The sequence below is a fragment of the Protomyctophum parallelum genome (assembly GCF_964188405.1).
Source record: "Protomyctophum parallelum genome assembly, chromosome: 1".
NCBI classification, from domain to species: Eukaryota; Metazoa; Chordata; class Actinopteri; order Myctophiformes; family Myctophidae; genus Protomyctophum; species Protomyctophum parallelum.
The window spans coordinates 83,022,122-83,038,797 of NC_139697.1; the positions used below are offsets into that span (position 1 = coordinate 83,022,122).

Consider the following 16,676-nt stretch of genomic DNA (forward strand, 5'->3'; position numbering starts at 1 on the left):
ATGGGTCCGGAAACAGTACTTTTTTCAGCGTTGACCACAGTAGAAGGTCTGCTGCTGTGAATTTTACACCTCTCCCGCTTAGCGGAGAGTGGGGTGTGGTACAGGACATCTCCCCGAACGCGTGGGTATGTCCAGATAGTTGCCTCGCGGAGCCGTCTTTTGTCCAGTGTCCATTCTGGGTCCGGAAACGGTACTTTTTGTCAGCCTTGACCCCAGTAGAAGGTCTGCTGCTGTGAATTTTACACCTCTCCCGCTTAGCGGAGAGTGGGGTGTGGTATAGGACATCTCCCCGAACGCGTGGGTATGTCCAGATAGTTGCCTTGCGGAGCCGTCTTTTGTCCAGTGTCCACTTTATAAAGTCCATGCACTCCAGTGAATAGCATTTATCCATTTAGATAACTTTATTATTATTATTATAAGGATTTAATTACTTATTCTTACACAGAAACATAATCTTGTCTTATAGCATCATATAGCATCATTTAAATGCTTAATTTGTAGTTTTAATGTGCAAATTAAACTTTTTTTCAATACTCTAGAGGGTACTCTTATTTTGAAGAGATCGTCCACCGGAAGTCTTAAATTAGCTCACTAGATTAGCTCACTAGACGCTGCCGATTGTCCCTCATATAGTTGCCGTACTAAAACAAAACAAACATGGCGGCTTCTTTGGACGTACACGTCCGAATTTGTGGACAAGAAATAATCAAATATGACCTGGAGATCAAAGCTTTCATTCAGGTATAACTATCAGAACATTCTATCAATGTGTCTGCGTCATTCATGTTATTTTACTATTGTTATTTAATGTGTTAATTCTACTGAGATTAGAAGAACGAGAACAGCCACATTGTTACGAAGTTAACTAGTAAAACTACAAAGCGTTTGCGTTACAGACTGAATCAAATGTGCAAGTAAACTAACTGGAGAAATATGATCATAGTTGTTACGTTGTAGAACAGAAATAAATCGTTTTATTCCATTAATACAGAACTTTAAGCGTGTATTCGTTCCACCTAAATAAAACAAATGGGTGCAAATGGATGCTGACACATACAAATCTGTTGGATATGATGATACGTATCAGTGTATATTTTATATAGATTACCATTACCATTGGCAACAGGTAGCCTAAGATTTAGACTCGTAGATGTATTTGATCGATTCTGACATTTTTGTCAGAGACTCTCAGTCTCTGACAAAAATCAAATCAAAATCGATCAAATACATCTACGATCCGAGAGGAAACGGATATAGATTCACTGAGGACAGAGTTCGTATGGTATGGTTGGTAGAAAATTAAATTCATGTTTTTGTTTTACTGTCCACTGTGATGAATTAAGACATTTAGTATTTTTGTAAAATGTTAACTATTTGTGTGTTTTAGGAAAGGTATTTTCGTTGTAAACAAGTGTAATGCTTAATTGGGTCGTCCACTCAAATTCTACAAACTGTTAATAAATATTTCAATCAATCAATCAATTCTTATTCAAGGCTTGGGGGAAAAAGGCAGAATGTTTATTGTTTTGTTTGCTTGAATTCTATTTTATTGTACACCTGCGGGCTGGGCATCTCTGGTGCATGACACATAAATAAAGTTTCTTTCTATAGAACCGATAAACACTAAGATGCTATAGAAAACATATTGTTGTATAATTATTAGCCTATGATACAAGACTGTCATAGACCGTGACCATATTAATCCAAGGCTAATATATTGATAATAGTACAGCCTACACTACACATCGTTTTTGTTTTTTACAGACATGCTTATGTATGGAAGTTGAAATAGCTCATCCATTATCTAAAAACATACATACAATCAAAATAATATATAAAATAATAATGAAAATAATATGCAAATGTATTTTTATGTACAGTATATATTATGATATTGATATACGTTTCTTAAGGTAAGTCACCGAGACCGAGTCAGTGTGAAAGACTGTAAATATAACTATTTAAACTATTTGATGTACACATGTAAGTGTTGTCAGTGTTTATTACAAGGCCAATTAATACATTATGTACTAACTAAAGCATCACAAAAAACGTTCCTCCAACTGTGCCTTGGTATCTGCCCTGGGGTCTCCTCCCAGTGGGACGTGCCTCGAGGACCTCCCTAGGGAGACGCCCGAGAGGCATCCTAACCAGATGCCCAAACTACCTACTTTGTCCTACTGTAAGCTGGCTCCTTTCTAGGTGAAGAAGCAGCGACTCTACTCTCTACTCCGAGTCTCTCCCGCATGACTGAACTTCTCACCCTATCTCTAAGGGAGATGCCAGCCACCCGTCGAAGAAAACTAATTTCGGCCGCTTGTATTCACAACCTTATTATTTCGGTCATGACCCACACTTCATGACCATAGGTGAGAGTAGGAACGAAGATTACTCGGTAGACGGAGAGCTTTGCCTTCTGGCTCAACTCCCTTTTCGTCACAACAGTGCGGTACAGGCAGCGACTGCAATACCGCCCCTGCCGCTCTGATTCACCGGCTGATCTCCTTCTCCGTCCTCCCCTCACTCGTGAACAAGACCCCGAGATACTTAAACTCCTTCACCTCAAAATGCCTCATTCCCTACCCGGACTGCACAATCCACCGGTTTCCTGCTGAGAACCATGGCCTCAGATTTGGAGACACTGATCCTCATCTCAGCCGCCGTTCACTTGGCTGCGAACTGGTCCAGTGAGAGCTGAAGGTTCACCAGTGAGAGCTGAAGTTCCACCTATTCAGCAATGGAAATATATGTGTTTACTATTTGATTAAAAATTAAATTAAATGTTCTAAGTTTAATACTCTGTTTATTATTATCCATAATATCTCATGCGACGTTGTGTGTTTGCGTGCGTGCGACCCTTGTGTGTGCCGCAGGACATCAGAGATTGTCCCGGCCCCCAGTCTGCTCTCATGGAGCTCAACTCTCTGGTGAAGGTGAAGCTCAACCAGCTCAGACTGCGGATACAGGCAAGAACTCAGGGAAACTGTACACACACACACACACACACACACACACATGCATTAGGCTACGGACCCCATTTGATATGTTTTTTTATCCCTGGGAGTGGGACCTCAATTATTTTGGCCCACTGTGTATTTGAGTTTGACATCCCTGCTCAAGAGGATAAACTTTACAAAAGTAAACCTGAAGATGTAATCGAAACACCATCATTAATATAAAAATCAGATAGTCCTTTGGAAGATGATGATAAATATCCAATTATTGATAAAACAACTGTCAATTATTATCGAGAAAGGGGTTTTAATAATAATAAATACTAATAGCTTTTACTGAAACACACTTAAAGAAAAATAATAACATTACTTTTAAATTAAAAACAATGAACACGAATTACAATACAATCAGGAATGACAGAGAATATGATATAGGTGGGGGAGTTATGTTTGCTATAAAAGAAGATATTTCCATTGAAATAATTCAAAATGAAATCAGGATATTAGAAAGAGTAGAACACGTATGTATACATGTAAAAGATAAAGATCTATATATCATTCTTATGTACAGATCACCTAAAACAGACCTTTCACAGTTAAACACATTTCTCGAAAACATGGTAAAGTATCTATCATCACCGACTTCTGCAATTATGATAATAGGAGATTTCAATGAAGACCATTATACTGAGAAAGATAGAAGTATAAAGACCTTCATGTCAAGATTAGGCTTTAAACAATTAAATACAAATCCAATTACAGATTACAGAAGTATTGTAGATCATGTATATTTTAACAAATGTGAAAGTATTATTACAGAAATTGAAGTTAGAGACACATATTACTCTGATCATGATTTAGTATTAATATCACTATAATCCAAGATGAAATACATTTAAAACAATTGACAATTTACAATAAATAATAAAATAATTATACTGTATAATATATCAGTTTATATACCTTTTTTTTCATCACATATCATATCAATGATTTATTTTTCTTTGAAAAACTAAAAAGGGATCTAGAATATATCTACATCGATAAAACTGTATTTCTTATATAGATAGAAACTTGAACCATACTTAATAATACTAGGTGTTTATATGCATAAAGTAGGTAGGTAGCAAATAGTTACACCTAATAATTATACATTTCAAACGTTCCTTCACAGATATACTGAGATTTGACAGTTTACAGCGGTTGAAAGTACTTGCGCGCTCTGCTTGCGCACTAGTTGGCCATTTATGGCCTACTAGTGTGCAACAAGCAAGTATGCACTCGACAGAGTGCAGTTCTAGTTTTAATATATTTTTGGGGGCTTTTTTATGACTTTATTGATAGGTACACAGTTGTCTGACAGGAAATGGGGAGATAGATTGTGGGGGTGACACGCAGCAAAGGTCGTCGGGATCTGAACTCGAAGCCGTGACACGCTGTCAGGCAGGATTGCCAGCTTAGGTGCCCAGAGTTGGTAACCAAATGGACCTTTATCTATGGTTGGTTACCAACTCTCATCACTTTAACTCTTGTAAAATGAAACCAAATGGACCCTTACGGTTTCATTTTATGCTCTCAAGAGTTAGATTTTTGTTAAACATCTGCATTATTATTATCTACACAATTATAGAATGCAAAATAATTGTTATTTTGATCGTTTGCCTGTTACTGTATCTCTCCTAATGGTACCACATCAATACAGCAAGGAATTGTGTATAAAATCTTATCCAGCGATAAAATAAAATCCTTAGTTTTGGTTCTACCGAGGCTAAATCTCATCAAATAGTGGTTTCGCTGACTCCCCAGCGACGAAATTATATGAAATATGAAAACCACTGGCGTAGTGGTGTAAGACGTCACAGTGTTTGATTGTGTGGTGGTTGTTTTTGGTTTGCTGTGGTTGGCACTAGGACCTGGAGCAGATGGCCAAAGAGCAGGACAGAGAGGAAGACAGACTGGCCATCCAAACGGAAACGGAGAGCCAACGCAAGCAGATGCTGAGGTTTACACAAGCAACGTAGACACTAATATACTCTGTACATGTTTGGCATTGTGTGGTGTGCTCATGGCATTGTGTGGTGTGCCTGTAACTTCAGCAATAAGCCATCAGGTTGTTAAACATTTCTTAATGTATATAAATCGGGGCTTAACTGTAGTTAGCATGAACCCCAGTTCTAGGGGCAAGCATACGCGTTCACTTTAAAAAGTCAGAGTTTGTCCGCCCCCCCTGCCCCCACACACTCTCGCTACACACACTCTAGTATCATTGGAACACGCACACTCTTTTTTTCCCTTTTTTGTAATGTTTTTTTTTGTGGCTTTCGCCTTTATTTTATATTTTGTATGGAGGGACAGACAGTAGGCTGACAGGAAATGGGGGGGGGGGAAGACATGCAGTAAAGGCCGTCGGGATCGGGAGTCGAACCCGCGCCACACTGCCAGACTGGATTACCAACCAAGGTGCCTGGACCACTGAGCCATGGCCCAGGCCACGCACACACTCTTTACCTCTCGTCAGAAGCGTTTACATGGCGGCAGCGTCGCGGTACAAAGGCACAAATTAAATCCGAAATGTGGATGGCAGAAAATCCACAAAGGACAGCGATCCAAGAATCCGACTTATGGCGGTTTGAAAATCCTCCTTTCAACTGCTTTGCACTGTGAATATATTTGCAATCCCATAGTTGGAACTGTGGGGCGTTGCTGTAGGAACCGGACCAGGCTTCCGTAGCCATCAACCATTATATATATAATAATATACGCTGGGGTACCTAGCGTCGACGTACGTATATACTTGGGGAGAAAAAAAGAGTTAAGTGATTAAAACCAGGAGAAGACGACACAAATCCTTTTTTCTCTGAATCCTTTCTCAGATTGAGGTGTTTGATCAGAACGGCGATGTTAGTGGCTCCACTTGACTTGGATAGATACTATATTTCTATAATTTCATAGTCCGATATCCAGAATCCCAGACAATATCTAGCCAGCCTAAGCTCCTCCAGCAGTCATTTAAAGCAGTGGTTCCCAAACCTTTTCATGTCAAGGACCCCCAAATTGACACTAATTAGCCCGCGGACCCCCATTTCAAAAGGTATGCCAGGGACCCCCATAAGAGAAGATCTTTACAGCTCTAGCAGTGATTCTCAACCCGTTTAAATTCAAGGACCCCGGCCCCAGTTTGACATGCATTAGTCTACGGACCCCCATTTAATGGCATTTCTATCTCTGGGACCCTCATTTTATATTGTAAAATCAATGATAATTTAACTCTAAAGCCCATTCACATTGCAGAAGCCAGCTTCTGCTTTAGCTTCGTGGTACCATGTTATCTCTATGCAGAGCAGCTTTTGCGTTTTGAAGCTTGGAATTAACAGCTTTTTCTTTTTTGCGTTTTTCTTTTCTCCCCAAAACTTAACTTTCAAGGAAGCTTTTCGTTCATGTAGGCCTATCGATGAACCTCATGGCAAAAGTTGAAAGACAGTAGATAGCCTATATTTATAGATGGAACACAATCCCCGTGTGTGTGTGTGTGTGTGTGTGTGTGTGTGTGTGTGCGTGTGCGTGTGCGAGATCAATAATGAATAGCCTTTATATGATTATATCAGTTGTATGATATGCATGTGGACATCCCTGATCCGACCTGTCCTGTCCTGATTGTATTTCTACGGTATGCTCTTGCTAAATCAACATTAACATTACATACAGAGCGGCTATTTAAAAAAATGCCCGGAGGGTTTCGCTCGAGAGGGGGAGAGGAGAGCTGAGAAGACTGGGGAGGATTGAGATCCGGTCCGTTCGGTTATTTACAAACAAGTTTACCAAGATTATATTATTTATTCATTGATAAATAGGTTATGATGTAACTAAATATATAATTATTTCTCCTATACAGTCGCTATTTTACATTTTAGACTTTCAAATGCGCAATCTGCTGAAAAACTGCCTGTGTGTTCTTCCTCGTCTCAAAGCCATTCCAGGCAGGTTGAGTGACAGGTACCTTGTACACGCCCACTTTCTAAAAAACAAAGCTGCGTGGAAATGAGTTTTGCTTCTTTTTTTTTCAGCTTTTTTTGATCTGAACGGGGCTTAACACTCAGAGTTACAGACCCACAAGAGTCCATTCGGTTCCAAACATTTAGCTGGGGACCCCGTGGAACTCCCTCCAGGACCCCTGGGGGTCCCTGGATCCCACTTTAGGAACCACTGATTTAAAGGCAAACAGGAAAAGGTCAGAATCTATGGTGTCGTTGTGCCTTTAAATTTATGGTGTGTGTGTGTGTGTGTGTGTGTGTTTGTGTGTGTGTGCGCGTGTGCGTGTGCGTGTGCGTGTGCGCGTGCGCGTGTGCGTGTGCGCGCGCGTGCCTGTCAGTAACCAGACAGCATGGCGTAAAGCCAACCTGGCCTGTAAACTGGCCATCGACAACATGGAGAAAGATGAACTGTTGCATGGCATACAAAACCCTACACTCAAACAGAGGTGAGTACAAGAAAAAGCCTTCACTCTCACACAGCAATCCACTGCTGCAACAAACTAATCGATTTAACCAATTATAAAACGGTAATTGAGTTTGAACAAAATAAAAAAGGACTCAAAATAGATCTACAAGCTCACAACATGAACAGTTTTATATTTGTCTGTGACGCCGTTATTAAGTGTAAAATAATAAAAAGTAATCGATAATTGCTAAGAAGATAATTGAAAATGCTAAATCTCGAGCCAACCACCATATGATGCCTTGACCCCTTTGTTCCTGTGCTTGTGTGCGTGTGCGTGCGTGTGTGTGCGCGTGCATGTATGTGTCAGGAAGGTGACGAAGGAGAGCTTGGTTCAGACCAGCGGTGACATCACAGACAGCCTGATGTCTATCTGCAGGATGATGGACCATAACGTCAAACAGAGTGAAGACTCCATTGGCACACTGGGTAAGACATGCTATTATGGTAAATGGTGCATTTATATAGCGCCTTTATCCAAGGCGCTTTTCATAGATTGTGCAGTTCATTCACCCATTCACACACATTCGTACACCGATGGTGGAGGAAACCATGCAAGGCACCAACCTGCACATCAGGGGCAAAGGGGTTCAGTGTCTTGCTCAAGGACACTTCGACACTAACTCTGGGGATCGAACTGGGAACCTCACGGTTCCCATCCAGCTGCTCTACCAGCCACTCAATCCTGAGCCACTGCCGCCCTGCCGTCATGATTAGGCCGCCTCAATTATTACATCATATCCATTCCTGACCGCAAATTATATGAGATAATCGCAATTATTTAGCATAATCTACAGAATTGTTTCATTCCTGTATCTATCTAATGTCACCTCACCACCCCTTTTGGTCTCCTCTGCTGTGTAGCCACGTCCTCCAGGACGATATTGGAGACCAACGAGGAGTTCAAGTCCATGACGGGGACCATCCACCTGGGAAGGAAGCTCATCCTCAAGTACAACCGCCGCGAGCTGACGGATAAGCTGCTCATCTTCCTGGCGGTGGCTCTGTTCCTGGCCACCGTCCTCTACATCCTCAAGAAACGACTGTTCCCCTTCATCTAGACTGACAAACACTCCCTGTCTGTCTCTGTTTTTGGTCAAGGGCTCACAACAAAATGCCAAGAAATATTGAAAATTGCATCACTGACTTGTATGTATTTGCAAATTGCAAGAGCTTGTTATTGTTACAGACTATGCTAATTATTGTGTCGCGGTGCCACATAAACTCAGGCACACGAATGCAGCTGCGTTTCAAACTGGGCATATTTTTGAATCATTGTTTCTGAACTTTTTGGATTCCATATGAAGTCTTGGAAAAGCTGTGTTCATGCCATTGGGATTCACATTGCAATTGCACTTATTTAGTAAACAATTCACAAAGTAGTTTTGTTTTTAGTTATCCCAGTATTTAGAAGCACATTAAATATTAAAAGAGCTGAGTTTTTTCCCCCTGCTGTTCCGACTTTATATCTCAGCCAATTCCCCCCCTCTATTTGAACATTCAGTCTTCTCTTGCTTTGACTATCATACAGATTATTTATATTCAGTGGTGGAAATGGGCTTTCATGTGATTAACCCATTTAGGCCTGACCTCGAAATAAAAAAATAATATTCTAAATCCTCCAGTTTTCTGAAATAAATATTCACGATTTTAGGAGACCTACAAGCTCGTAGCACGCCACTCGGTGGCGTGCTATGAGCTTGTAGATCTGCTATTTTTCAATAGCTAAATTATAACAATGTTTAAAACACCAAAAGGGGTTCCCACCCAAAATGGGTTGAAGAAGACCACCTACCATAAAGAGGTTATAGGGTCTTATGCACAACTGAGCCTTGGATTCTGAAGTCTTATCCAGTGGTAATTGTGTTAACTGAGACATTTATGGAGTGCCTTTATTTCTATTCAGACACATTGTACTGATTACTCAGTGTTCACAGGGCAAATGGTTTGCATTTCTGCAACTGGTCTGCTTTTCTGTAACTGCCATGACATTCGATAAATGGTATAACATTCTATAAATGGTCTTGCAAATGGTCTTTATTTACAATGCACATGCATTGTGACGAACTCAAGTCTGGCCTATGTTAACCTTTTATGCACATTGTTTAATCTTTTATGGACATTCTATTGTATATGTCGTTACTCTATGCTCAAATATCAATCTCCCTGTTTAGAGAAGACGACTACATAAAAATTAAGAAAGCGTGTTTTCTTCTATGTACTGCTACCATGTTTATTAGATTCTAAAAAAACACTTTAATTCCCTGAGAGCATAATTTTATTGACAGTCTTGTGATTTTAGTCATCACACTAATCCACAACATGACAAGAGTCAGCATAAGGAGGACAGTCCTCGTATTCCTGCAGGTTGGGGTTTCTTGTTGTCAATGGGTCCTCAATACAGACACACCGAGCATGGCTGGAGCCAGGAGAGAAGAGCTTCCTAGGGACTCCCGTCCAGTCTCTCTTCACTCCCCCACTGGAAGCAAAACAAATTAGACTGAATATTGTGAATGACATATTTACAGTAGAAATGACGTGTGGGGTGGGAGTGGAGTGGCAGCATATTCATTCCAGATTATTCCATGGTTGAATAGGGTTTTATTCTATTCATACTACGATGGCCGTACCTTTTAGTAGAGCACCAGACCCTTCCTCTGTTGGCACTCCATTCTGTGTTGCATGCTGGGTAGTTTTTTCTCTCAGTTTGGGATTGGGTTTTAAGTCTCAGGCCCTCTGCTAGTAACGCCTGTACCCCCAGCAGAGCTTCTGTGGGTGTTCCACTTGCACTGTAGAATCGCCCCACCAGCCGTCCTGAAACAAAACAGCCGATGCGTGTTGGTGCTTGGTGGCTGTAAGTGTATGAGCGAGGAAATGGTATAAAAGATGTAGCAAGTTGTATGGACAGTACAACAAGTTGTATGGACAGACACACCTATAGGATGGTAGTTCTTCCAATAGAAGGCTAGCCAGTCATACAGGGCCACCACCTGCAAAGGGGACAGACTGGACACGTCATCTGTCAGTCCGCTTTCTGTGAAATCCCCAGTGATGTAGGACAGTGAGGCATCTTTACCTAGGCATAATGATAACTGCATGAATTTATTGATTTAATTTGGTGGATTTAATCTGGTGTTTTATTTCCTATGTGCATGTTTCCAGTTGAGATGAGATGGTGTGAATGAAATCATATGTATGCATTTACATTGACTATTACATTTGTGATGTTACTGCATATTTTACATAAGTAAACCAGAGCTAGTCAGTTATGACATTGGGTCCAGAGTCCAGACTGGTCCAGACCCAGGTGCCTCCTTGAGGGGGTTTCCAGGGGCTCTCCAGCTAAATTAAGTGTAGTGTAATCTATTTGTATTGTAATAATTTCAAGTGAATTGAATTATCTCACTATAATTCAATTCACTTGAAATTATTACAATACAAATATGAGAGATTATTCTAAGAACCAACGCACTAACTAACGCACTAAACGATTTCCCATGTCCAATTCATTCCAACAAAAGCACAATAGGCCTATAAGGGTCCCTAAAAGAGAATAATTTAAAATTGTGGTCCATGCGGTAAATTGAAAAAGTATTTGAAGGTCACCTGCCATACTGTGATAACCACCACCAGGTCCATAGTTCTTTCTTCCCTTGCTTACATCAAACACCTGCCCGAGTATAGCCAGGTAAAGACCCTTGCTATCTTCCTCCCCGTTGTATATACTCAACTCATCCCTACTCATGAGGCGCTCAGGTGGCAGTAGTGATGATAATTCATGATGCTCATCGTCTGACGTCCAGTCCAGAGGAAAATAAAGTATTGCAAATATAACTGACAGAAGTGCGACACAGACATATCCAAGCATTATGTCCAGTCAGTCAAGCTTCCCCATCTAAAATGTGCATCCCGAATCTTGATCTGATCTGGACCATATTAAATAGAGTTTTGATCTGGAGTCGCCCGAATTGAATGTTTACATCGGAAGTGTTTCCGCGATTATAGTCTCAACAGCGCATGCTCGACATATTATTTATTTATTTATTTCGAGTTAGTACTTCGCCTTTTATGCTGCGTTCACACTTGCAGATACAAAGATGCAAAGCTGCAGTGTATTTGTAGCTGTTGCCTGTTGTAGCTTTTGCAGCAGCTGAATGGTAGACTGTCTGTAGCTTTGCATCTGCCCGTGTGACGGTGTCATAAGGCTTCGCGACGCGTTGTGGGCTTGTAGATCTGCAGTGTAGATCTGATAGTAGGCGAGCGAGGGACGTATACCACGTCACGTAAAACCTGATGTCACGTTACTGTACGTCAATGCGGTAGTGAGTGAACTCCGGAATGATCGCAGGTTAGAAAGGTCTGTCTGTGTGTTGTGTACAATCTGTACATGGTGGTGATATTACACACTGATCGGACCTGTCCCAATTCGGTCGAATACTGATTACTAATAATAGTCGGACCGCGAACGACGATGGGGAACACTGAGAGCGGCTGCGGGGCCGGCGGCGGCGGCAGCGGCGACGAGGAAGACATCGAGGCGGAGAGCCCCGCCGGCTTCGCAGAAGACAGTCCGGCCTCTGCGGCCACGGGCGTCGGCGGCGCTGGAAGCGGCGGCGGCGGCGGGGGAGCCGGCGGCTCCGCCTCGGCGAAGAGCGGAGGAGCGAGGGGGGGCTCGAACAACAACCCGTCGGTTCCCAGCCACGGACCCCCGACGCCCGGCGTGCTGCTGGAGCAGGTCAAGCTGAGGGAGGCGGCCGCTCGCATCAGCGACTCCGGCGTCGCCATTCCAGAGTCGGTGCTGGCCGGCAACGAGGGCGTGCTGGTGCGGTGGCTCGAGGACCGGCTGAGCCGCGGAGAGGAGTCGGTGAACGTGGAGCAGTTCTGCGAGATGCTGGAGAGCAGAGATGCTCCGCGTGACGAATGTGAAGAGGTACAGTATAGACTAGAGTACAAACTACAAGTATAATGGATATGTTATTGTTATGTACTATTAAGTGCCAATCATGATCAATCACATGATCAGATCATAATTGTGTCACAGGCTTACAGCGGGCCCAATAAATACAAAACACTAGCCCACAAGGACACGTGACAGGGCATCTATCTGTAACAGTGGACGTGGTTTTCAACCAGTGGTCCTTGAGGGGGTTCCAGGTGGTCCCCTAAATGATGGAGACTTGGTAACTAAATGGAATGGAGTCAATGGACCCTTGTATATCTTTAACTCTTGAGAATGTTAAAATGAAACCAAATGGACCTAGCCGGCCTAGCCCAAACATTTAGATTCTCGTAGAGGTTTTTTTTCTTCGATTCTGACGAGAATCAAAATGTTTGGGCTAGACCTGGCCCATTTGGTTTCATTTTACACTCTCAAGAGTAAAATTATTGTTAAACATCTGCATTACTTAATTTACAGGAAGTCTACACCATTTAGAGAATGTAGAAGAATTGTTGTTTTGTATCTCTCAGACTATGTTACATGGAATGGACAGAATCTTATCCAACGCAAGTTTCTGGTCTGAGACGGTCTCATCAAATGGTGGCTCAAATAAAATACCGAATAAATAATGGACCTTGATATGAAAAGGGTTAAAAACCACTGATCTATAACGTTTATTATTTATGAGTAAAATTGATTACGCCCTGTAATGTCACTGAAGGTTAGATATCAATTGTGTTATGTAATGTCACTGAAGGTTAGATATCAATTGTGTGTTTAATGTAAAATTCACGTGTGTGTGTGTGTGTGTGTGTGTGTGTGTGTGTGTGTGTGCGTGCGTGTGCGTGTGCGTGCGCAGCAGAGCCTGTGAGTGAGGTTAAGTGAACTTGTGACTGTTGTTTACATTCACCTTTGGCTGCCAGGTCCATTGTTATTTTTCAGGTTTCAGCTTTGGTCTCTCTACTAAATGGCAAAGTCAGTTGCTTTGTTGCTATATAGTACTACATTTGTTCAGTCAAAGCAGGTTTACGGATGAATAGCATATCTGTAATGAATGAGCACCTAAAGTCTGTGTCTGTTTTAGATCGGATGCACATGGAATGCCGTAGCTTTGCTTTGAAATACAATTGTTCCGCTGCTGCCTCACATATCCCAGTTATTGTTTCTTTCAGATATAGTGTGTAGAATAGCCTCGATGTGTCCTGTGGGATGAACCGTGTTCCAAACTTGTACACTGATGAAAAAAGAGGAAGCTGAAAAAACAAAACAAAACCATGAACACCGCGGTGCGGCGGGTGTATTTAACTTTACTGTGTTGTAGTGTGTTGTCAGGTCTAACTTGTCTGTGGTCTATTAATTTTCAAATCATACATATACGTTGGTTAAAAAGTCCAGGACTTGTTGATTGACATTGTCTGTGTAACTAATGACATTGCAAATTACGTTCTATTATGTCTGTCTGTTCCTCTGTCAGGCCTTTGGTCAGTTTGATGCAGAAGGCGATGGAGTGGTCGAGGTAGAGAACATGCTGATGGCCCTGAAGAACTCCAACGGGGCCAATCTTCAAGGAGAGCTGAGTCATGTGATCCGGCAGCTCCAGGCATGCTCCCTAACCCCAGGTAGGGGAAATTGTTTATGGGACGTCTCAATGTAATCTTCATCCTGAAAGGCTGGCGATGCCGTGATAGTTGAGTTAGCCTTGACACTTTTGTTTTGAACTCATTTGAAAATGGTTCTGTGTCTTCCCAGGATTTGTTGACATATTCTCCAAGTCGAAAGACCGGTTGGGGGCACACTCTGCCAAGATCTTGAAATTCCTCCACAGGAACCGCATTCCCAGCAGTGCCATCCCCTTCCCTCTCTTAGAGGGCTACAACAGCATCTGCACCATGAGATCAACCGTGGTGCAGGACTATCTTGAATTCCTCATGCAGAAGGAGAAAGGTAAGCCAAGTTCAGAATAACAAAGAACAGACGGTCAACATTCTGTAGTGTTAATTAACGGTATAATTTATTTCATTTAGGTAGTGGGGAACTGGACTGATACTTTATTGGGGATGCACACGCAGATCCGACACACCAAAGGTCCGACATGTGGAAATCACCCGTCGCTCCGGACAATGCGTTGGTCCGACATGCGTTGCGCCGTGCTTGCAGTTAGGGTTAGGTTAGGGTTTTGGGTAGGGTGTCGGTCTAATAAATTAAGGTGTTACAGCAGCTGTCATAGAGACATCAATAAAACACATTATAATAAAAAGAAATCACACCTGTGTGAAGTGAGGGTCGCTCTTATCATCGTACATCATCATACATCATCTCATTCCGGCCGATCAGAATCAGAATTTGCGTCCTCACTTTCATCTTCAATGTTTGTGTTTACACAAACACTCAAAACTGGCCATTCATTGTCAATGGCATTTCATGTTTGTGTTTACACACACCATCAAAGCTAGACATAGGTGGACTAGCGCCCCTCAAAAATATCAAAAACCTACAATACAAAACAAATGACTGCCCAAACCCAGTGGCTTGAATTCAACATCCCCAATCCTAATCAGCCTGATCAAGCCAACCATATGAGGAGTTGTACAGTCTTATTTCTAAAAAGCTCTTAACAATTTTGAGCTGTCGACACATTTTAGCAAGAATACATTATAGTTTCTGTATGTTTCACACCAGACTTGGACATCCAGTACAGAGCAGAGCTGAACCGGGACCCAGAGGTGGACAAGGTGAAAGTGGTCACACAGTGTTTCAGCTTCATAGAAGCTTCATCCAATGCGGCCGACATTCACAAGATGACAAATGGGGAAACAGGGTCTTTTTGGCAGTCTGATGGCAGCGCACGCTCGCACTGGATAAGGTAAGCGGTGCTCTTGGCCAGGAGAGACTTCGGCAATACACTCACAACACCCACACCTGACATGTGGGCATTTTATGTCATTTTGCCATTCATTTTTGAATGTGGGCCTATGTCCTTCTGCTCGCAGGTTAAAAATGAAACCAGATGTGGTGTTGAGACGCCTAGCCATCGCCGTGGCCTCCAATGACCATAGCTACATGCCTCAGCTAGTGTCCGTAGCCGTTGGGAAGAACCGACGCTCCCTGCAGGAGATCCGTGACATTCGCATTCCCAGCAACGTTACTGGCTATGTCGCTCTCTTGGAGAATGCCAACATCACACATCCCTGTGAGTTGTGATCTACACAGTGTGTGTGTCCTCAAAAGTATACCAATCACATTCCCAACTCATGCATGATGCATCACAAAACAGAACGACCTACACTACAGCCATGAAAGCCTGAACAGTCTACTGTAGGAAATCATGCCTGCCTGGTGAGGTAGATGCAAAAGTGGGACCAGCAAATCTCATAGTTACACCAACATTATAGGAAACATGTTTATAATGATAACTATTTCCATTTGACCAAATGAGGTGTAGACTTTACTTATCTTCATTATCAAACTGCATAATAACTTACTATCAATAGCTAAAGGTTGAACAGGGATGCTAAGTATGTAGTATGTTTTATTTATGACCTGTCAAAGGGTCAAATATTATTTTATACGTTACATATTTCATCATTGCACTAACCATATTATGATCTCTCCCTCAGACATCCAGATCAACATCAAACGGTGCCTGAGTGACGGATGTGACACTCGGATTCATGGCTTGAAGACCCTCGGCTATCAGATCACTAAAAGCAAAGAGGTGTCTGTTTCGGATGCCTCGGCCATCTGGTACCTGTCTCTCCTCACCTCGCTGGTCACTGCCTCGATGGAGACCAACCCTGTCCTGGCACAGACGGTCCTTCAGAGCACACAGTAAGAATCCCTTATAATTCTATTATATTCTGGCTTGTAAAGGGGTTTGATATAATTTCTTAGAACACTGTTTCCCAAACAGTGGGTCGCGAACAAAATCTCCCCTTTTTGGTTTTCAATTATTATTATTTCAAAACATTTTCAAAAATCATTCTCAAAAAAGAAAAACCTTTCATGAATTAATAACAAAATCCAATGACTTCTTTTCAGCAATGTCATTGAGAAATGAAAGAAGAATCTAGCGAAATTCCATAAATCAGAACAAATATTTAAGAAGTAGTGAAAATTGCAGATCTACAAGGTCACCTTGTGAATCTGCTATTTTCACTAGTTTGGGTCCCGGGCGAATATCTAATTTCTGTTTTGGGCCACAAGCTGATAAGTTTGGGAACCACTGTCGTAGAGACTATCTATTGTCACTAGTATTAACTATATTCACACAGCACCCATTTTACACTTGT

At 42.0% G+C, this 16,676-nt stretch overlaps 3 protein-coding genes across 4 annotated transcripts in view; 2 read left to right on the forward strand and 1 right to left on the reverse strand.

The window, feature by feature from the left end:
* The first annotated feature begins 647 nt into the window (after window positions 1-647).
* bnip1b (BCL2 interacting protein 1b) lies at window positions 648-9,088 on the forward strand. The gene is made up of 6 exons (XM_083771538.1): window positions 648-741; window positions 2,874-2,966; window positions 4,865-4,956; window positions 7,324-7,431; window positions 7,759-7,877; window positions 8,313-9,088. Exons 1-6 carry the CDS (start codon window positions 658-660, stop codon window positions 8,507-8,509), a joined length of 693 nt encoding a protein of 230 aa, XP_083627664.1. The 5' UTR covers window positions 648-657; the 3' UTR covers window positions 8,510-9,088.
* Window positions 9,089-9,568: 480 nt separating this feature from the next.
* cyb5d2 (cytochrome b5 domain containing 2) lies at window positions 9,569-11,436 on the reverse strand. Of its 2 annotated transcripts, none has more exons than XM_083771518.1 (4): window positions 11,055-11,436; window positions 10,384-10,518; window positions 10,079-10,262; window positions 9,569-9,927 (listed from the first exon to the last, which is right to left on the reverse strand). In XM_083771518.1, the coding sequence occupies exons 1-4, from the start codon at window positions 11,314-11,316 to the stop codon at window positions 9,759-9,761; spliced, it is 750 nt and encodes a 249-aa protein (XP_083627644.1). In that variant the 5' UTR covers window positions 11,317-11,436; the 3' UTR covers window positions 9,569-9,758. The 2 variants fall into 2 exon arrangements, with proteins under 2 accessions (XP_083627644.1, XP_083627643.1); XM_083771517.1 differs by having other exon boundaries at window positions 9,605-9,927; window positions 10,384-10,524.
* Window positions 11,437-11,798: 362 nt separating this feature from the next.
* The window catches only part of zzef1 (zinc finger, ZZ-type with EF hand domain 1), a 51,765-nt gene continuing 46,887 nt past the window's right edge, over window positions 11,799-16,676 (forward strand). Inside the window, exons 1-6 of the mRNA XM_083781991.1 lie at window positions 11,799-12,378; window positions 13,862-14,006; window positions 14,137-14,331; window positions 15,067-15,250; window positions 15,378-15,577; window positions 16,005-16,215. Of these exons, the coding sequence (XP_083638117.1) occupies window positions 11,920-12,378; window positions 13,862-14,006; window positions 14,137-14,331; window positions 15,067-15,250; window positions 15,378-15,577; window positions 16,005-16,215 (1,394 nt within the window). The 5' untranslated portion in view covers window positions 11,799-11,919. The remainder of the gene's footprint in view (window positions 12,379-13,861; window positions 14,007-14,136; window positions 14,332-15,066; window positions 15,251-15,377; window positions 15,578-16,004; window positions 16,216-16,676) is intronic.